At 39.7% G+C, this 23,355-nt stretch overlaps 1 protein-coding gene across 1 annotated transcript; it reads left to right on the top strand.

Moving 5' to 3' along the window:
* The first annotated feature begins 2,606 nt into the window (after positions 1-2,606).
* On the top strand, positions 2,607-22,726 carry cckbrb (cholecystokinin B receptor b). Its single transcript, XM_070914789.1, has 5 exons — positions 2,607-2,769; positions 12,697-12,948; positions 17,200-17,461; positions 18,759-18,886; positions 22,188-22,726. The coding sequence occupies exons 1-5, from the start codon at positions 2,607-2,609 to the stop codon at positions 22,724-22,726; spliced, it is 1,344 nt and encodes a 447-aa protein (XP_070770890.1).
* Positions 22,727-23,355: the final 629 nt, after the last annotated feature.

The raw sequence follows: 23,355 nt of genomic DNA, 5'->3' as shown, positions 1-23,355 counted from the left end.
TGGTGTTTACAGTAACAGCAGCAAAGTATGCATATACTGTAGCGGCAGAGGATACAGACATGAGCTGTAAAGTGCCACCCCAGAAGTGATTATCTCCAACCTGTCTTCATCAGCAGTGGGGCATCAGCAATCAACACGTCATGCCAGTTTGTGATTACTGCACTCAACTGGGAGCACTAGTCTCTCTCTTCATCTTGATTGGCATCCTAACATGGCTTGTTTATCTGGGTTAAGTGGCTCTGCACATGACCTGCCTGAGCCAGCTAATTAGAGCGGGAGAAAGATTAGAGGTAGGCCGCTTGAAATAATGCCCCCCCTTTTTTTCTCTGGGAGTCATTTGAGCATTCAGAGGCCAAGCAGACGGTCCCCGCTCTCCACAGCAATAACACGCCTCACAAAGCAGCGACATTTCAACCTCCCACATGTACAGGTGGCACGGAAGAGACAGCTTCTCCATTGCCTTGTAGGAAAAACAAGCATGTAACCTTTCCAGGCCCAAAGCACATATTCCATCAGTGGCTCATCTCCAGCTCAATGGTGCAACTGGCCGAAAACACATTATGTTGATATTTTAAACCTCGATGAAAGGATTGATGATGATGGCCTTACACAAGGATGTGAATGAAAATGATATATATCTGTCTCAACCTGCAATGGTACTCTGACCAAAACGGAAATAATCATTAATCATTAGTCATTAATTAGAACATGAAGCATATCTAAGAACTTGTTGTCTTTTTGCTCATTCCCAAAACATGACACATAGTGACATCTATCGCTGCTGACATGTCTTTAGACGACACAAGAGTGCAGTGGGGTCAGGGATATGTTGTGCTTTTATTTATATCATTATGATATAATTGGACGGATTTTAGTGATTCATGCTAACTGCAGTTAACTGTATGTCGGTCATGACTAAATGACCGGCATACAGTTAACAGTTACGGTACCAGAAATACCAGCCTCATGTAACAATATTCTATAAAAAAGTAATCATAGCCAAGAAACGAGACTTATCATTATTGTCCATAGTTAACCAAAAAGAAAAAAGAAAAAACTCTGTCAACGTAGGTAGCTAGTTTAAAGAAACCAGCTTTACTTGCTGGTAGGAAATATATGCTCTCGTTCACACAGACCATCTGAGCGACTGAGTAAGCATCAACACAGAGCTCCGTAACAACATGTCCAGCCTTCATCCAACTGGCAAATACAGGAAGTGCACTCACACGCCACATGAGGGCGACGGTGCGCATGTAAAAGCCACTGCAGCCACTCTTGGTCATATTTAAGGGGGCACGAGATCATCCATCCATCAATTAGATATACATTAGCTTATACGTGAGGGTCGGGGGCCAATCCCAGCTGGCATTAGGCGAGAGAGTCGAGGCGCGTCCTGCAAAGGTCGCCGTGCTGACACAGAGAGACAGACAACTACTCGCGCTCACATACACACAGTCGACAATTAAGCGAACCTGCGTGTCTCTGCACCGTCGGAGGAAACCCACGCAGGAGAACACGCAAACTCCACACGAGCTGCTGAAGTCTTGTCTCCACAATCTCAGCCATGTAAATTGCGCTGCAGTTTTAACAGTAGATCCAAGGTTAATTTTGTCACCAGCAAATTGAAGAGATAAATTAGGCCTGTCACGAGGCCTATTTAGATATGACCAGATGATAGCTTATTGAACTCACACATGACAGATAGTGGTGGCGTAACAAAAAAACAAGGCTTTAACTTCTTATTCGTTAACACAGTGTTACTGTTCTTATTGCCTCCAGCTCATTAAACTCCTTAATTACTTTTAACCCCACAGTGCCATCTATTTCTATATTTCATACCTGAAGAAATTAATTACTTCTCCTTATAAATGATCGATAATGTGGTTTCAGGGCAACATGTTTCATACAGGGAAAAATTACCTTCCAAACATTTTTATTTTTGTGGTTTTTAGTGAGTTTTTTTAATCGAGAAAAACAATAAAACTGCCTCATCTGAACATCTGTAATTGTAGAGGCTATTTTAGAATATATGCGATAGGACACGTGTGGTGTGAGTTTACACTTACAATCAATAATTTGAGCATTAATGTGCCCAACACTGATGGCGAGTGTCCACCTACAGACCAATGATATCCAGCCCTTACACACACACAATATGGCATTAGTCTTCCTCACTCTGGGCTCACTCGCTCTCTCCATGCGGTTCACTTGACGGAGCGCAGCGGTGCGCTCCTCCTCTCTCCTCCTCCTCTCTCCTCCTCCTCCTCCTCTCTCCTCCTCCTCCCTCCTCCTCTCTCCTCCTCCTCTCTCCTCCTCCTCCTCCTCTCTCCTCCTCCCTCCTGGCGCACACCGATCCTTGATTAACGCGCGCGATGCCAAGTGAGACACATTTACAGTAAAGGCGAACAAATAAACGATAAAGAATCAAAACATTTTTTGTTTTGGTTTGAGAGGTTGGGAAGCGACAACTTGCCTCGGTCACAGGTGTGTGGAGGACTATGGAAGAAGAGTCCAGTTATTTTACCACTTTAGGGGCTCAGACGAACATTGACAGCAGGTCTGAATCGAACTTTTTGTAACCTTAGAAACAGCATTAAATCAAAAACATGGATCTCTATGTGCGAAATGAGACATCTACGTCCCCCGAGTACGTCGGAGCGCAGATTGATGCGGTACAGAGCGCAGCCGGTAACGGGAGCTTGGAGACATCAAACATCACCGGTGGCAACGTCTCCACACTCCTCACACCTCAGCGCGTGAGGCAGAGAGGTGAGCGGACACACAGATAACATTCACCACGTGGAGGTTAATTAAAAGCTGCAAATATGACCTCATTTTGTATTGAGTGTCTTTATTTTTATAGTGCAGCGCTTTTTGGTGCAATGTTGACTTGACGTGCTTACCTCCAGCTGGTGACCACAAGGAGACGACTGTGCAAGTAATTATAGCTTTCCTTCAGTTTAGGTTGTTAATGAAGGTTGACTGAGATATTTTAGGCTGAGAGGCAGATTCTCTCTGAAGTGAGAGGAAGGGAAACTGACCTTATGGTTTTCACTCCCCTCAGATAACTACACAGACAGAAGAGGCATTTGTGTGGAACTTTTAAAAGCAATAGCTCACTTAACATTCATCAATCAAAAGCCGAACAGGCTTTAGTAATTATCTAGGACTAGGATATGATATCGTGATTCACTCACTTTTTTCAAAGCAAAGCTGTGTTGTTATGTTCTGTTTTGCTTTAAGGGAAAATCAATGCAAATGCAGTGCAATAGGGATCAGAGAGAGAGAGAGTGACACAGTCAGGAATCAAATCCTGGCCACACAGGGGATTTATTCATAAAAAAAAGTGTGCCACATGGTCATGCTGCTGCTTCCTGATTTTTTTATATATATATTTAGTAACTGTTTCTATTTTCCAAGCATTTCCGGAGCACTAAAATTGATTGTAGTATAAAGATGTGTCTGCGTGTCGTACATTGCACAGATTTGTAAAACCCCTTTGAGGCAAATTTGTGATTGTGGGCTGTATTAATAAAACTGACTTGACTTGAGCTTGCGAACAAGAAAGAACATTAACGTGCGTCACCACTCTTGCAATTTCCTCTCAGTCCTGTCTCCACCTTCTGTTTTATCAATCAACACTCATGCTATTTTCATCCACCTTCCATCCCTTAACGGTTGTTTGTCAGTGTTTCAGTGTGTTGATGAGGTGTGTGTGTGTGTGTGTGTGAGAGAGATTCTTCACTTTCATTATGCTGCTGAGTGTTCAGCTCAACATCATGAGCGAGTGATGTTTCTTAACTGTTGATACACACTGTGTTATCTTATGAATGATTTCACTCCCTTTTCAATCATTACCACGATTAGCTCACGTCCTCTAGACCTGCCAGTGATTAATAAAATCAAGCACCCAGTACCCAAATCAGTACATTGTACAATTACAAACCCACTGAGGACACATGTGACAAGTACAGATGTGTCTCTTGCCTGGTGAGAATTGAAGCAGCATTGTTAAATTGGGAGCTTAATCCTCTTTTATGCTTCACTATTAAGTTATCACTTCTTTTTCAGCTTGGATTTACACTGCCTCATTTATCTTTATTCAGCATTCCCACAGTATCTTCCAACAGGACCACACACCCATCTTCTAAAGAGAAAAAAATGAGGATGTCTGATGCTGTCCAGCTGCCCATCATTACTCACTCTGTCACTCCAGAATTTGATCACTTCTTCATGGCGTTCGTTCATTCCTCCCATCTCCTCTCCCTGCCCATCACTCTAACGCTCTGGAGCAGATTGAGTTTTGTCAGATTCCCGCTAGGTCGCGCACATTATTTCTGCAGACCGTGGATGTCAAAGCATGTGCCATGGACCACATACTGTATCGTCTTCCTATATATAGTCAGCAGGGTTTCATTCTCATCAAAGAGGTTTCACAAATTAATTCTTTGACATTTTTTGTGATCAGTGAAATCAGATGGGGGTCATGTTCAGACTTTACAACGACACATAGAAGCGTTCTCTGATCTGACGCCCCTCTTGGCAGGACGACATAACCCGTTGGTTCCTTCCAAAACTGTTACAGAATCAGTGTTGAAAACTAAATGAGTTTTATGATGTCACATCGCTGTGATTAAGGTTTGGTTAGGTTCAGGCACGAAAATGACTTTTGGGGTAAAATAAGTACTTCAATAAGGTTAGGGTAACTTTGTTGTCATGGTTACAACAATTATCACGTGGTTAAGGTTAGATTAAATAACATTAATCATCTGTAGCAAACGGGAAATAAATAGCAGTCTCCCATGTTAATGTCCGACAGAACCAAGTCTTTGGGCACAGAACGACTTTTAGGGAAACAACATGGTGGTTTGGTGTAAAATTCCTTTGTTAAGGTGGGGAACTTTGTTGTCGTGGTTACAACAATTATCACGGTTAGGGAGCGATCAAGGCTATGCTGCCAATGTTTTGATGATTCATCCATCAGTCCCGACTTCCCCCCTATGCAGTCTGTCGCTCTATAACAATAACGTCATCTGACTTCCTCCTTGCTCCCAGTGAACTTATCACCACGACTGCAGGAGGGCTTTTACCACTTGAACGTAAACAAATGTCACTTGGTGAAATGACTGATGCTGTCATTTTTTTCTTGGGAGCACAGTCGCCAAAACATACATTACATTACATTTTCTGTTTAATGGGGAACTCCACCAATTTCTATACATCAGTATGAATTTACTAGTCATTGGGAGTATTGCTCACCATCGTATAACGTCTTTTTTGGCTCTGGAGGAGCTTTGTGAAGTTGAAGTAAATGACCCTATGGATTTCACCAGGCTTCGTCTCTGAGACTACAGTTTATTAAAGGAAAGGCTGCGTTATAAACTGGTACCGTGGTGTTTGAGAGACGTTTAACCAGACATCCTCCTTGTCTGTTAAACGTCAAACATTCTTTTTTAAATCTGTCTGGAGCATGGAGTACCCTTTTTAATGGTGCACATCTCTGTGAAACATTTCAGTGTTTAAATATGTCACTGTTCTGTGATGTTTTTCACCAATGATCCTGGCACACCCACCAAAGGCCCATCGCTGGGAAAAAACACATCGCTCAAACACTCGTCAAAATGTCTTCACACTGGATGCAGCTCAGGTGTTATTTCTGATATGGAACAAAAGCCTGCAGACTCTAAGTGCATCATGGCGCGTGGTTTGACCCCCCTGCTGTAGACTTGATATTAGTTATAGTGACTCTCAAGGAAGCTTGTCACACCTTATTTATGGCAAAAGATGCAGGTTAATGAGTATATATTTATAATCGATGAAAATGTTTATAAGTTATCAAGGATGCTGACATATTGTAGTTCAATTCATCATACAACAGTAGGAGGTCATTACTTTTGAGAGGTTAATGACAACAACAAAAGAGGGGTTATCAGTCACAGCCAGGAATAAAAACACCATTTTCAATCCTAGAACACAAAGCAGTTTATTCCACAAAAGGCATTTAGACAAAAAAAAAAGAAAATTAAACCCTCCTTTGCTTTTCATTTCCCTCTTCTTTCCCACGACTTCTCTAAGCGCTCTCCTGTTTGTGCGTATTACACTATCTCCATCGCTCACACTCTCTCATCTCGCTGCCTGTTGAGAGCTGAGGTGTTTAATACATGCCTGCACTGTGTGCCAAGCAACCAACATGTTGTTTTGTAGTCCAACCGCCGTGACCAGGGGCTGTGCGGCTCGTGTGATGTAGTCTGTCAACAGAGAGCGGTTTCGTTCAGTACCTCCATCAACTGTTCTGGGGTGCAGTTGGCTTAGTGACAAGGCTTAGATGACATTTACAATGCTGGATTAGCCACTAGCTGTGACATTTACCAATACCTCGGTCTTACAGCAGCAGAGCCGGCTTTACCCTGATAGGTGCAGCGACACGAGGGCCAACTGGGATTGAAAAGTGACATGCGCTGCATATGTATTAGACAGAGAGGGGGAGGGTAATTCATCGTCAATGTAATGTCTAATACACTGAATGAGAGAAACAGATGAAACCTTAAATATTCATGTGTGGAATATGAACCTCATTATTAATTCATCCACTATTTCACTGTATATCTAATAATAGCTACTGGCACTGCAGTTAACTTTTCACTTGACTTATTTTAAAGTTAGTTAGCAGGGAATCTGTCCACCAGCCTTTCACATCCAACACTTTAAAATAACAGCAATGATGTGTTCGAATTGACCCTACACAAGAGGCGGAAAAGTTTTTATTGAGTTTGCATTTGCACAATTGCCAACTGTGTATAATGTGTATGTGCACAAGGGTGTCCAATATAGCAGGCATCCTGTATGCATGTGACAGAACCAAATAGAGATACCTTGCTGAGATAGTATATGCAGGTAATGCACTCTAATAAGATATAAATGGCAGATACATTGAAGCAGTATTCTCCGACCTGTCAAGATTAATTCGTTTCATATAAATGCAAGTCGAAAACCACTGGAGGTTGTCTGTGTCTGTAAACAGAGAACAGACTGTGTGCCAGAACAAATGGTCAGACATGTCTTATGGGCACTGCACACACTCATGAAACCAGTTCCCCACACCTCAGGCTTCCCTTCTGTCATTTGGCTCTTTAAACTGAAAATAGTACTCCAATTGGTGGAGCTGAGTGCAAACTAAACATTGCCAAATGGGCAGTGTTGGTTTCTGTATTGACTTGTGTTCTGCAAAGTTGTAGTAGTAGTATAGTTGCTTCAGTTTTTCATGTATTGCATCTATGGAGTGTTTTACTATAACAGAACAACTCCATGACGTTTACATTCAGCCTCTAGTTTCATTGCGGTGTGTTGTGAGGTGTGGGCTGGCAGAAACAGCAGCGGTGCGGTAATGAGACTGAAATAGTGGGGCAGAAATAAAAAAGAGCTGTGAGGCTTGGCCCTGTGCCAGCAGGTCAGCTGCTGGAACCAGACAAACAAATCAGATTTACCAACAGCTCCCGGACAGAAATAAAAGGACAATATTTTGCTCCATTGTCTTAAAAATTAGAAGGGACATGAATGTGTTTACCAATCTTTATCTAATAGTTGTTGAGATATTTCCTGGACCAAAACTCTTTTTAACTATAGTATCCCCACTGGGACTTATGACATATTATATAATATTCCAACAGTAGCCTTTGATATGTTTCTAGCTTTGTATTAATACCTCTTGACTTTATCCAATGTAATATCATATAGTAACACACATCCTGTCGTAGTCCAACAGTGAGTATATACTATTTTTCTCAGATTAGTTATTAGGACAATATTGATAAGTCTGTCAGTGTTTAGGCTCTCCAGATAACGGGGATTTGTCTGCCAGTTGTCTGTCCCAGGTGGTGACACACTAGTCCAAGCTGATCACTGGAGGTGGAATATTCATTATACACCCGCATCAGGAGCACCACATCCAGCACAGCTGTGTAAACCAGCGCCAACAGGAGATTCCATCACAGTGAAACCATCACACCACTGCTGCAGCATTGTCGGACAAATTTGTCAGTTTACTACAGTGAAACTAGAGTCTGTATGTTTAATAGTTTATTTATTAAATATTGAATATTGTATCATATAGATAATAGATTATGAATATATACAGTATATAAATATATATACACAATAAACACAATTCATACTGTGAACTTGTTAGCAAACAGTTGCTTATTTATATGTCCAGAAGATGCAGAGCAACGTTTGGAAATGTGATTCTGATAAAAGTCTGATATACAGCTAAATGCTCCACGGTGTTCACCAGCTGGTCACTAAATTTGTCTGGATGCTGTTTGGTGCTGGGCAGGTAGTGTACAGTGGATGTATCAGAGCATTTTACCTGTGCAATGTTGTCCTGATCTAGAAAAGATGCAAATGAAAAGGGTGAGATGGAATCACAACAGCAAAGTTATGGGCTGTCAAACCAAAACAGTGAGCTAAAGATGCTAAAATGCACCTTAGAGCTGAGGGGAACTTAAGAATCTGAGATATTTCTCTGTGGGCTCATCACTTAGAGTGGTATTACACGTTGTCATTTGATCCATTGTTAATAAAAAAATATTGATCATAGCAGCTTTAAGCCTTGTCCTAGTCTGTCACTTGCAATTGAGAAAATCTTCTGATTATATGTGCCTACCTCTTTAACTGAAGAAGCTACTGGTCAACAATTTAGACCAAAATCCAAGCAATTGCACCTGCATACAGATACGAATACATGACTTAACAAATACAGACGCAGATACCAGGGGTGGAAAAAGTGTTCAAATCTGTTACTTAAGTAAAAGTAGCATTACCACAGTGTTGAAATACTAATATGAGTACTCAATATACAGAATGGCCCATTTCAATGTATTATATTTTTTGATGCGTTAATGTATAAACATCACTTTAATATTGCTGGTAAAGGTGGTGCTAATTTGAACTACTTTATGTACTGCTGGCTGAGTTTTTAATTTTCATTATAGGTTAAGTTTTATCTTAACCTATAAAAATACACCATAATGTATTTGTTGATTATATGCTGTATTATTAATCTGAATCTATCAGTGTTTCCTGCGCAGCTAGCTAGCACACAGGAAAACTAATTGGCTTCGATTAGGCAGAAGCCAGCGTAACATATTTCATTAGGCGAGAGAGACAGAGTAACAAAGGCAGAGAGTTCCTCTCTCTCTCCAATCATCTGTCTGCACATTTTCATTATGCTCATGCAGATGTATGTGCACACACACACACACACACACACACACACACACACACACACACAAACACACACACACACACACACACACACACACACACACACACACACACACAGAAGCTTAAAAAATGAAACACTTTTAGTTGCTGCCTTTTACAAGCCAGCTCTGGTGCAGAAACCCTGACGTTCTGTCAGCAGAACTGTGCCCACCATATTAGAGGTTACTGCTTTATATTTCCATAGGAGTGTGTGAGACAGATGGTGAAGCCTCATGTTGTTAGGTGGGAAGACTGTACAGTATGTGTGTGTGTTTCTGAGAGAGAGATGAGAGCGAAGACTTACTGACTTTTGCTGACCAAGCTGAGTCAATCGCTAAGCCTGCAAGTTATACAAAGACATGTCAGAGTGGCTGAGTGGAGGCAAGAGCAATAAATCAATTAACTGACAAGCCATCATCCTACTTTCACATATGAACCACATATCTGCCCATATGGATTTGGAGAAGCCAAAATCCCGTCTTTGATGTTCCTCTTTAACTCCATGCCAGGTATTGTGCAGCAGTGTTCAGAATTTTTAACTTCACGCTGCATTTTGATTAAACACACTGATGAGTGGAGGTCAGATTATTATAATTATTCATATATTTGCATCCCAGGTAAATTACGCTAAATCAATATGAGTGCGGTTCAGGAATATATGCATATGTGACACAGGCCAAGGGAAATAACCGCATTATGTTTTGTGTTTTTATACCATTTGTTGTGTTGAAAGTCAGTGAGGTCTGACCGCATTTGATCCTTAAAGAATAACCTTGAGGGTACTGATCAGCTAGAAAACATGAATCAATGACGGTGTAATTACCCTCTGGTTATTACAAAAATAAAAACATTCAGATGGCCTGTTGTCAGAACACAATTCTTACTGTTATTTTCGAAGAGTTCTACTTTTAATTGAAAGTGGAAGGTAAGGAAACGGAAAGAAAAAAAAAGCGAAGAACGCAAAATGCAGGAGACTCCTGAAATGGAAAAGGGTAAAGATCGAGGAGAGACGCCTGAAAGATGAGAACACGCTGTGAAAATAGCCTCATAGAAGCGGGAGCGCAATGAGCGAAAAGAAGAGAGAAGAAGAAAAATAGAGAGAGCAATACATTTGGTTGGTGTTTTGCAGGGAACAGACCCTCTCTAGATGTATTGGCAGATTTTAGTCTATGTAATTTACCAGTGACTTCAAGGAGCTGTTGGTAGTGTATTTTCAGGGGATTAAGGCTCGAGTGTGTGTTTGGTTGCACATGCCTCTGCAACTGTGTCAATGAAGTTTGGGTTTACATGTGTGATGTGATTTGTGTCCGGCGGATGTGACTCACATGGGTGCCTCTAATCCCCAGGATACAGACGCAGTAGGTAACCGTTAAAAAGTGTTGTGTCTAAGCGGGGGGTGAGGCGAAGATAACAGAGAGAGCCGATAACATGGACTTTACAGGATGTGATCCAGTGAAGCTGCTAATGGCTGAGGGCTCAGATAGGCTGTGGGCTGCAGGCTACAGTATTTTGTACTTTACAGCTTTTTGTATTGAAGGCGGAGGGCTCATCTTGTGGATGGGAGATAATATTAATGTATTTGGTAACCAAATTTGTAGTACAAATGGCCCTGAAGGACTGAAAACATGGAGTTAATTAATAGTAATTGGCTGTGATGGGCTGTCTTTGCACCAGCTAAAAGCAGTAAAGGAAGTCTTACGTTCAAGATGTCACTTAAGTAACAGTACAAAAGTATTAACAGCAAAATGTCGTATTAAAGTAAAAGTAGTGTTTTGTTGGACAGAATGGTCCCTTTCAGAAAGTTATATTATTATATATATGTCATATGTTATTGGAATATTATTACTGCCGCTTCAATGTGTAAGCAGCATTTGAATGTAACGGATGTGGAGTATATTTTAACTACTTTATATACTGTTGGATGGTTTAATCTAAAGCACAGCATCATATTTTATATACTGATCATTTGTTTTGTTTGTGAAATAATATGTAATATGTAAAGTAACTTGTAACTCCAGCTGCAAGATTAATGTAGTGGAGTAAAAAGAACAATATTTCCCTATGTATAAAGTATAAAGTAACATAAAATTGTACTTGAGTACAGTACTTGAGTGTACTTTCCACCACTGGCTACAAGCTATTAGCAACTGATTTGACCTTTGACAGTATCGCAGCTAAATGTAATGTCTTTCAGAGTGTTGCGACATTGAACTACATGTGCGTACAAAATTACAATTATAGTAAGATATTGTTAGATATTATTGCAAATGTATTTGTAACATTATTGTGATACCTCAAAATATTAACTCTTGTTTTCTGTGTCATCCAATATTGCATCAACACCTATTGACTTTAGTGACTTGAAAAAAAGATTTGGACTTATATTCATGTAGGTATTTGTTTAGCCTATCCTCACGGTTTTAACAGCATTTTATTTCAGTCTGAGCGTCCTATCCAGATGTTCTCCAAATGAAGGGGAAGAGATTTGTTGGTCATTTGGATACAGCTGTCACAGGAAATAGCCACCAGCAGCTGGGTGTTTTCACTTTAAGATTCCAGCTGGACAGACTTAAAGGACTAAGTCATCTTTGTTTCTGTTGCCATAGGCCAGTTTATCTCCACTCAAACATTTTCTTAGCTGTACTTACTCATGTTGTATCGTTGACATATGACTGATTAATGTCACCTGGCTGCAAACCAAATTCCCCCCCTGGGGACAATAAAGAAAGACTAATTGATTCATTGACATTAGATGAGCTATAATGTCCAAGGCAGTGCTTTTCCTTTTCCCTCTTCCCACCTCCAATCGGGCTACTTTTCATGAATCATAGATTGATGCCTTCATGCAGAAAATCGAAAATGTCAACTGACATGAAAATTAGGAACTTCAGTTCAAAGCCTCACTGTTCCTTCTCTACATTATGTGGGCTTATTTGCCTGCAGAGTCAGCAGCTGATGGTCATTTCCACCTCTTGGACTAGAACACTTGCCATACTTTATTGCTGTCTTTATTGTGGCTGTAACGTGCAGTCTTTCACAAGCAACTCATGTAACTGACATTTTATGAGGGTAAAACATCAGAGTCTAGCATTACATTATTTTCAAGAAAAAGCACTGTGCTACTGTACAGCAGCAACAACATGACATTGTAGTGCTGTTGCAGTGCAGTCACAAACTCCACCCTTTTGAGACAAATGTAACACAATGAAAAAAAGTTTTTGTTTTGAAGACACACACACACACACACACACACACACACACACACACAGCCATGAGAAATAGCTAGCTACACAGCACTATCGGCTCGAGGCTGTTAGGATCAATAAAGACAGTGTGATTGTATTGATCATTATGTAGAACAGAGCAGATGAGTTGATTCAGTAGGGCAAACATGTTCATACTGATATCCTCTGCTCTTGTTTTTTCCTGTAAAAGATGGAGACCACACACTGCGTATCCTGCTCTACTCACTCATCTTCTTCCTGAGTGTGTTTGGCAACCTGCTAATCATCGTGGTGCTGACGGTCAATAAGCGCATGCGCACCGTGACCAACACCTTCCTGCTGTCGCTCGCCGTCAGCGACCTGATGATGGCCGTCTTCTGCATGCCCTTCACCCTCATCCCCAGCATCCTCAAGGACTTCATCTTTGGAGCCGCCATGTGCAAGATAGTGTCCTACCTCATGGGTGAGTGAAGGAGGGAGTGGTGAGGAAAAAGGGGGGTGGTTAGAGGAGGTGAAGAAAGACTAGTGATGAGAAGTGATGGAGGTGAAAAATAGTTTGAATAAAGATTTTCTATCTGTACATTAGCCATCACGTCCTTGTTCTCTTATTCAGTTTTGCCTACATACTGTAATAGACAATCTATGGTTTACTCTATAGTGAGCAGTGAGTTGAGATTTCAGATACATGGACACTTTCCATTGTTGGCAATACATAGAGCATGCATTTCATGAAAATATAATGAAATGGCAGAGGCACCAGGTACCAGATATGGAGGGATTTTGGACACAGCTCTGGACTCAGTTGTTACATCTGGAATAATCAAATGTTAAGAAGAATGAAGGCTTTTGCACACTTTTTACACTTCACAGTTCACATTGATTAGTCAAATACCTTATTCAGAACATCAGTTACATCCATCAATGACTAACCATAATAAGCACCACTTCCTTAATGGTCATCCATTTTTTAAATTTGAAAAATTTAAGTGAACAAAGTCACATTAAAAACGGTCAATAAAAACACCAAGAGCTCTTTTTTAATTGCTTCTTCAAACATTAAAGTAGCTTTAATTAATGTGTCCTGATGCAGGATAATTCTCATCTTTACATCTAATGATATTCTTACATTCATTCATTTATTTAGTGCTTTTAGTACTTTTACTATGATAAATCACATCACCGGGGCATTTCAGTGTATGAATAATAAATGACACAATGTTAGTAATGTAAAAAGCAGCCTTAAAAAAAGCCTTAATTTATTTGTTACAATTCCAACAGAGGAAGTGTGTCTTTTAGATGGAGCAATATCCATCTCTGTTATTGGTTTTATTGGGTTTGACTAACCAATTCAAATCTGAAGAGATTAAATACAACTCTTTCATTATAACCTTGACAGGATTTAGCGGCACATGTGGTAAGGGCTGATAGTAAAACCCTTTCCTGATAGAGCAGGTCTATACAGTATCTTCTGTACAATGTAAGGAATAATCTTTTTCCTGTAACCTTTACTTCATAGCTGAAGCTTTTTCAATGGAATTTACTGTGAAAAGACATGTAAATTTGGTGGAACTGAATTTTTAGGCAGCTCAGCCATACTGTAATTATTTGGGGTGAACTCTTTCAGAGAGGAGGTCAGTCGCCTTTTGATGGAGGTTAGAAGTACATCTGCTGATGAGAATTTCACTCAAGATATGGAAAGACATGTTTGGAATAATTTTCAGAGGAAAATGTAACACCTGCTTAAATACAATGAAAATTAAGAAAATGGGATCCATTCTTCACTTACTGAAAGACGACCCTCACCCCTTGTTCAACAGGTTTGCAGTGAAAGTTTAGACCCATTCCATTCATCAAACACAATCTAGACATTTTCTTACAATTAGGACTTCCTTGTCTCTGATTATGACTTAGTATCTTGTAATCATGAGAATCCACCATAACGTTTTGAATAAAACATTTTCATTAATGTTCATATCCATATCCACACAAGATGCCAGGCAGCTAACTGGTAAACTGATATATAATCTTATATATATATATATATATACATATATTGTGGTGAGCTATAAGGTAACATTTATATTTACAATGTTGTTAATTAAAAAATCTCTGGGTTTTTGTCTGTTAGTTGGACAAAACATGCAATTTGAAGAAGCAGGCTTGTAATATGGGAAACAGTTATGGACATTTTTAATTTCTTTCTGGGATTTGATGAAGAATAGCCTACTCAATCAGCTGAAAAACAATCAACAGATTAATTGATAATAAAAACCATTGTTAGTTGCAGCCCTACTTGTCTTATTGTCATGTATCAGCACTAGCAAGCAAGCATGGCTTGATAGGAAACATTGTGTAAAATACAAGCAATAATTTCCATGAATTTGTTCTAAGCAGCACCTAATTTTAGTTTGTCTTTGTGATTTGGGGACGAGGGTTGTAAAACAAAGGAAATCTCAGAAAATGCAAAATTCTCCTCTACAGATATTTTTCCACAGCTGGTATCTTTACACCAAGATATCACATATCTTTCATGGTTTTGATGAATCACAATGGCACTTCCAATTGCTCAAACTGGTACTGAATGTTACTTTTTTGTTATTTCATCAATTTTCAAAGCAATAAAATGTTTTGACTCCTCCCTTCATCTCACATTGTAGCCCAGTTTTGCGTCACCTGCTGTCCCATTATAACTTGCCTTTAAACCTGACAAAACTGAATCACTGCCTACATCTTTCTTGTGTGTGTTAATTAAATAGAAACAAAATGACATTTCAGTCTGATTACCAGGCTAATCCCATATTGCCTTGAGAGGTGATTGACTAACTACACCGCAGCCCAATATTTTACCGCTGAACTAAAACTCCATTCAGATGCAGCTCCTGTATTGATTTATTTTATTTGTGAGCCTGAACTGCAACAACCTTGGAAACAAGCAGCAATCAGGAAGTTAACAAGTTCTCTGACCTCCGGTCCACTACAGTTATAGATTGCCATTGAAGAGTATCACATCCACAGACCATTTTCATTATCTCCTATTTGTGGTTAATTGATGAGGGGATGTGTTTGTGCCTCTAATATTCACTTTCAGTGAGAAAGGGGTAATTCTCCTAGTTCACATCAAGGGGATATTCATGCCTCAAGGCATAATAATGAGTTCTCCTCCTCGGTGCTACATCTAAGTGACTCATCTTCAGTATCTTCAGTATCTGTCAATAGAAGACTTAAGTCTCTGGCTTTTCTTGATCTACTACTTTTTGTCCAGTTTGTGTTATCAATCATTTAAGGCAGTCAGGTTTTCAAAGGATGAAATTTAAACCTTCATCTAAAGGTCTTCTTACTTGAATGAACAGTTTGACAATTGGAAAATATTCATATTCACTTTTTTGTTGAGAGACAGAAGAGACGATTGATACCACTTTCATGTTTATACGGTTAAATATGAGGCTACAGACAGCTTGTTAGCTTAGCTTAGCTGGTTAGATCTGCATATTCTGCAAATTTATTAAATTGTATTATTGTATTATTTATTCATAAGTGATGCATTAACATATAATCAGCATTGTGGTGTTGTAGCTTGTCAGGATGGATTTAGTTTTAACTACTTTACATACTGCTCTGTTAAATCTACAACAATACATCATACATACGACATACAAAAGTTTTTATGTAAAAATATACAAAATAACAAGAAACTATAGCTGTGAGAAAAATGTAGTGGAGTAAAAAAAAAGTGTACAATATTTCTCCCTAGAATGTTGTGGAGTAAAATCATAAAGTTTTATAAAATGGAAAACAAAGTACAAGTACTTAAGTAAATGCGCTTACTTACTTACCACTACTGACTTTTGCAGCACACAAGGAAAATAAAGAGAGGGAGTTCGGAGTGGAAACATTTCATTAAGTTGTAGAATAATAAAGCAATTGATTAAAAATAAACTCAGATCCCTAGAAGTAATAGAGGTAATGAAATATTTTCATGCTCTCCTGCACACGGAAATGAAATGCTACACTCATATATGAGAAGGAATAAAACCAAATATAGAGTGGAGAATAAAAAAAAAAAAAAAAACGAATCAACAAAGTTAGCAACAGAGAGAATTACAACACAATGATTATGATTTTGTGAAAGTTAGAGACAGGAACAAGAACAGGAACATTGTGCTGAGAAGAAAAATCTGTGAATGAAGGAGAGCCATCATCATGATGTACTGAGGAAAAGTGGACAAACCCAGGGGAGATAGTGGCTGATTGTTCTTTGTTTCACTGGGATCTGCTCTAAAGCTGCCCTCAGAGGTTCAGAAAACATAGTCTAGGTCCTGACTCTCTCTCTCTCTCTCTCACACACACACTGTTTGTATTCTCGCTGAGGACATGGATAAGAGAGGTAAAGAGTAATTTCCCGTCTTGCCCTGTCAGGAGGGAGATGGCAGATCACGTCAGTGGCCAAGGCCAACATCATTTCTTCTACCAAGACTCAGATAACCATCCCCGCCTCTCCGCCTCGCACTATGTTCATTTTCGAGCACATCTCCACAGAGCACCACGTTTTGTTCTCAGTTATGATTGCAGATATTATGTGCACATCAACAAACATGTTTTTATTATGGGGTCCAAACTCTATTCTGAGCACAGAGCAGTAATAACTTTTCATTCATCAAAATAAAGTATATCTGAGAACAGAACAAATGTATGTTTCTGCTTTGTTTTCCTACAGGCATATCAGTGAGCATCTCCACATTTAGCCTGGTTGCCATAGCGATTGAGCGCTACAGCGCCATCTGCAACCCCCTGAAGTCACGGGTGTGGCAGACCCGCTCCCATGCCTATCGGGTGATTGCTGCTACATGGGTGCTGGCCTTCATCATCATGATCCCCTATCCAATCATCAGTCACTTGGAGTCTTTTCAGCGTCCCGACAACACCACCGCTCACCAGTGTCGCCACAAGTGGCCCGTCGCAAAGGCAGAACAGACCTGGTGAGTGTGTGCAAGTTAACATAAAACTTGCAGTTAGATCATCAATCTTTTTTACTTGCTTGCCATCTGGACAACGTGCTGTTTTGTATCAAATAAACTTCAGATGAACTGCGTCTGAGGTGTGTGTGTGTGTGTGTACTTTTAACAAGGCATGCCACACTGAAACATCTAATTTACCTCCATGTTTGGACCTGGAGCCTGCTTTAAGCAGCTCTTTCTGTCTATTAGGTGTTTTGTCATGGAAACATTCGGGCAGATGAAGAGACCAGACGGATGTTTCAGTGTGTTTTTGTTTTGGAGTTAGGATGGAACAGGCTTTGGGATAATTTCAGTCAACTGTGTGCATATTTGCATGTATTTGTGCAGAGAGAAAACTTTGTCTGAGTAAAGCATTGTTTTTTCTAAGAAATAACTACCCTATGATCTTTGAAAATCACAAAGGGTAGTTTTTCAACATCCAGAACATACAGCTGTTCTGAAGGTATTTCCAGAATCCCTAAAGACCTACCATCTGGATGAAATAATGCATTGTCTGCTGCATGATAAAAAAAAATCCCACCTAAAACCCAAAAAATTGTTTGGGGCATTTCATGTCTTTAGTAGAATGTGGCTGTGTCCCTGGAGGTAGAATGGGTCGTCCATTAATCCTGACGACACTGAAGTAGCTTGAAGGCCAGCGCCTTTCACGGCAGCTCCACGGCCATCGGTGTGTGAGTGTGTGTAGCAAAATTGTAAAGCACTTTGTCCATTAAGGTAGAAACGTGCTATGTGAATGTTGTCCTTTTACCATTTACCATGCATTAGTGGACGGAGAGAGAGACAGTAAAGGTCCCCGTCCAGATTAGGGGACGCCCCAGTCAAAAGTATTTTAACCAGTTTCCCAAATTGCAACCTGCGTTATCCAGGACACCGGAAACTGCAAACTTTTTTTTTTACAGCACAATAAAAATAAAACGTGTTATTTTCTATGAAAATATAAAATAATAGACAGTCACATGATAGATATATAAACTATTTATGATATAGATATATGAAACTGATAATGCAGCTTTGATTGACATTGGATATACTGAGCAAGGTCATTTTTGTTTTGGTTTGGAAGGAATTGCAACGTGGAAAACAGGTTGAAAATCTTTTAATCATCTTTTAATCATGCAGTCAGTGGATGCAAATCTACAGGTAATGGTAATACATGAATACATAAGAGGTACAAACTGATGCTACATGAGTGCCTGTGTGCACCATTATCCTTACACATGGACAATGGTATTTTTAACCTTGTTTGTGTCTCTTTCAGGTACATTCTGCTTCTTCTTGTGCTGTTTGCAATCCCAGGGCTGGTGATGATTGTGGCCTATGGACTGATCTCCAGGGAACTTTACAGAGGCATCCAGTTTGAGATGGGCCACAAAAAAGACTCTACTGGTGAGGCCACGTACACCACGTGGAAAACACATAAAAATAGTAGGGTAAAGCATGTTTTCACTATTTTTCCCAGTAGGTTTTTGCTTTTCTGAGAGAACTGAGATTACCAACCCAACAGATGTTAGAAGTGACTCAATGAAGGAAGTATAGAACATTTTCAACAAATACATGTCAACATTTAAACTTCTGAGCTTCCTTAAGAAGAACAGTCTTTCGTTTTTGAAAATACAATCAATGAAAATACAATCAATGTTGGCATCAAAGGTAAGCCTATCATCCTGGTTATTAAACTTTATCTAATAAACTGGCAGGTCAATCCATGTGAACTGATGTTACATCATGTGTAATTCATCTAATAACTCCTCATCAGAGGAAGGAAGGGATGCAGGTGGATGGGAGCAGAAATAATTTTCAAGCTTTGGGAAAAATAAGGTACTGTAATAAATAGATTACATTAAATAACTTTATTGATATCCAGAGGGGAGTTTGTTTGCCTCTATTTGCATAGAGACAAATAATAAAAGAGACACAAATCAGACAGATCACCGCAGACAACATATGAGAGACATACTGCCACTACAACATAAGCACCGCGAACACTCAAACTAACACATGTTCTGAGAAGACATTAATGTTGTTCAGCAGCCTGCCTAACCACTAACTTAAAAAAACGATGTATTTAATACAATCTATCAATTAAAAAATAAAAGGCTAAACATGCACCTGAAAACGGATCCAATAAAACAGACAATGAATATGAAACGAAACCTTATAAATTGTGTCCAAAGCACAACCCATATCTCTGGAAACAAGCCAGTATCACATGTCATTAAAAGGTTTCACAGGTGTCGACACAAACAACCATCTAAATCGTTATGTGATGTGATCTCAGCATCCTTAACTGCTCATTCAACACCTGTTTTAGACAACTAAAAAACCTTTTCTAATGAAACAGGAGTCAAACCTATAACAGAACCAGCCTTTTTAAATAGACTTAGACTTTATTAGACTTAGACTTTATTTATCCCACAGCGGAGAAATTTACAAGTCACAGCAGCAAAGACAGAAAGGTGCAGAAACACACAGCAGACAAGCACTGTGTCAATAAAAACCATAAGTTTTAAAAAAAAAACAAAAAACAATATACATATAATAAATACAGATATAAAAAATATGGGGAACAAAAGCAGACCACAGCATAGAAGATAGCCGAAGCTACCACAGTGTCATAAAAAGTCCGGAGCAGTTTGCTGCACACACCGAAGGACCTCAGCCTCCTCAGCAGGTGGCCCTTCTTGTACAGGGCCTGAGTGTGGTCAGACCAGTCCAGTTTATTGTTCAGGAGAACGCCCAGGAATTTGTAGTTCTCCACCACCTCAATGTCCAAACTAGATGTGTTAATCTTGTTCCTGTCATTGGCGGTAATGCTGTCAACATACACCAGCATAAAACAAGGCACTGGCCACAAAACTCAGTCTATTGACGTCAAAAGACTTGCGTTTCCAGAGGGAAAACAACCTGGACTGTGCATTTTTAAACACAGCATCAACATTTGCTGACCAGTTCAGTACAGTTGTAAATTGGCTTGTTATTTCGATAATGTGAAAACACTGTAAATATATAAATGTGTCTAATCAAGCAGTGTTCCATATTGTACTTTAATGATGTTTTGATTGCAATGTCATTCAATTATTGAGTCAAATTGTGTCTCTTAATAAATGTCATCATACTATTCAGCACCTACCAACCAGGTTCTAATGTTAGCATTCACAATTTTTTTTGCATGATTTATGTAAATGATGAGGAATTTCATTAGTGCTACAATCACTGTAATGTGTGCGGGTTAAGTGAAACATGACCTTTTGTGGGCATATGAGAGTGTGTCTGGGGTGATAGCAGCATGGAGTGTGTTTGCTGGTGCTCCATTAGAGGATGGAATTGGCTGGCAGCTGCGGGCCTGGACATCCCCATCTGTTTGGTCTCAGAGAGAAAGAGGTTGTCCAGAAGAGGAGCTTGAGAGACAAAGAGCATGGCGAAAATAATGAAGAGGAAATAAGCGAAAAAATGACAAAATAATAATAATAAAATCTAAAATAACCTCTTGGAAAATGTGCTTGATTTAATAATCCAGGACTCTTTCTACACGACCACTTACTGTTTGTATTTACTTGTTTTAGGGCTCTTATTACTGTACTCAGTGCACATTGTCCTTTGTAGAAGGAAAGCTGAACTATTACATTTTATGAATAAATTTAAATGTCCCCTGACGGATTATTACTGTGGCTCAGCAATACTTGCTAGTACCTCTTCTTTCCATTAAAGTTGGCTGCTGCTCATGATTCACTCATTCAAGAGCTATGATTCACTCAAAACAAACCTTATAAATGGATGCATGTGTTCTTACAGAGCTGTGATGCTTTGGCTTATTTGATTTACTTCTTTAGTACAAGTATTACCAGTTGTGCCAGGTGTAACTACTTTAAATACTGATTCATTCTTCTGGGTAGTTTAAACATTAACATTACATCTTATTTTCTGAGATTTTCATATGTTTTGTGTGTTAAATCTCCAACCACTCCTGATCTATATAAACAGAAGTGTGTCCGCTGGGGACACCAACATTTGGTGGAGATCTGATACCAAGTAATACCAGGGACAAAATCATTGACATTGATGCCGATTCCAACTTTGTATTATTAAAGCATGAATTATCATGCAGGGGACAGCCTTCTGTCATGATGAGATTGAAACATCATTAATATGCCACTTCTAAATGTTCATTTCTACTGAGTGGGCAAACATTAGGCATTTCTTTTTACCATTCTCTGCTACTAACTTAATTACATGTGTGTTAAAATACCCGAGAGATTTTAATGGTAAATTACAAATGTTTACTGTGTGAATTCTCTGAACTAATGAGCTGATCGCTGCTTGCATGCACACAACAGCAGCAGAGGAGAGTGCATGCACTAAGAAGTGTGTTCATGTGCCCAGAACATGTCCTGATAATGTGAAATGGATAGATCCATTTTTTTGGTATCAATCAGATTTCATGCTAGTAACGATATTCAAAACAAGACTTAGTATCGATAGTATTAAAACTTTAGGTATCTGGGAAGTATGGGGAGTATATCCGGCCCTTAACCTATGTCTACAAAGTAAAGTAAAAGCATAAAGTGTCACAAAATAGAAACATTACTCTCATATTAGGGGATCACGTTTTAGATACAATAAAGTATGTACTTTTGTTACATTGAATTCACAGAAAAACTCTCCTCTTATACTCTGCTCTGCCATACAGATGTGAAGAATGGACTGACCTCCACTGTGTCTAGTGGCAGTGATGATGGAGATGGTTGCTACGTTAATGTCCAGCGGCTGCACTCGGTGGAGATGTCCACCATGGCTGCATCCGGCAGGGCCATCAAGGCAGAAAGACCACGGAGCAACACATCTGAGGCAAAGCTGGAGGCCAAGAAGCGGGTTATCCGCATGCTGGTGGTCATTGTGGTCCTATTCTTTCTCTGTTGGATGCCGCTGTACTGTGCCAACACCTGGCGAGCTTTCGATGACCTCTCTGCCAAACATGCCCTCTCAGGGGCACCCATCGCTTTTATCCATTTGCTGTGCTACACCTCCGCCTGCGTCAACCCAATTATTTACTGCTTCATGAACACACGTTTCCGCAAAGCTCTGCTTGCCACCTTCTCGTGCTGTGCCGTGCCTTGCCATCGTCGCCGTCCTCACGGGCTCCGGGACAACGAGGAGGATGTTATGGCAACGGGTGTGTCCATGTCCAAGTTCAGTTACACTACAGTCAGCACCATGGGAACCTGCTGAGCCAGATGGATGCAGGCACAATCCAGAAGAGACAGTTACTACGGCAACACAGCACCCCACATCCTTTATCTTTAGGCCAACTCTGTGCTCATAGGGACAGTAATGTGGAGTGGAAAAACAGGCCATATAGTGTAGCAGTATATAAGCTTCACCCGTGACTGTGAGTAAAATTATATAGGCATTATTTAATGAAAACCCAGTTTTACAGTGTAAATACCTGCATAGCTATATTGAAAAAGCACCCAAAAAAAAGAATATAGTAATCTCTTGTCACAGTGGACTGAGGCAAATTGTTTGCTTAGATGTTTACAACAGGGCGTGTGTGTTTGGATGTAGTGCAGAGGATGTGAGTTGTGACCGGCTGTATATGTGAGGGAAGCAGCTTGACTTAGTAGTCATTATGTAGCTGTAAAAATAAGAGGAACATTTACTATGTCATTTTTAAATTGTGTTTTATTTTTTGCTGTTTGTTGTTTATCTGTGTTTATGATGGTAATGCAATTGCCTCGTGGACTAAGTGCCTGGTTCTAAATACTATGTTGTATTTGTCTGTTTGACTGTTGATTTGCCTCATTCATCACGGAAAACCATAATCACAGGCAAACTGTAACCTGAGGTGTTTGGAAGTG

This window comes from Enoplosus armatus, chromosome 11, assembly GCF_043641665.1.
Source record: "Enoplosus armatus isolate fEnoArm2 chromosome 11, fEnoArm2.hap1, whole genome shotgun sequence".
Lineage (NCBI taxonomy): Eukaryota > Metazoa > Chordata > Actinopteri > Centrarchiformes > Enoplosidae > Enoplosus > Enoplosus armatus.
The sequence above is the reverse complement of the archived record's forward strand: the minus strand, read 5'-3'. Positions and strand labels throughout refer to the sequence as shown.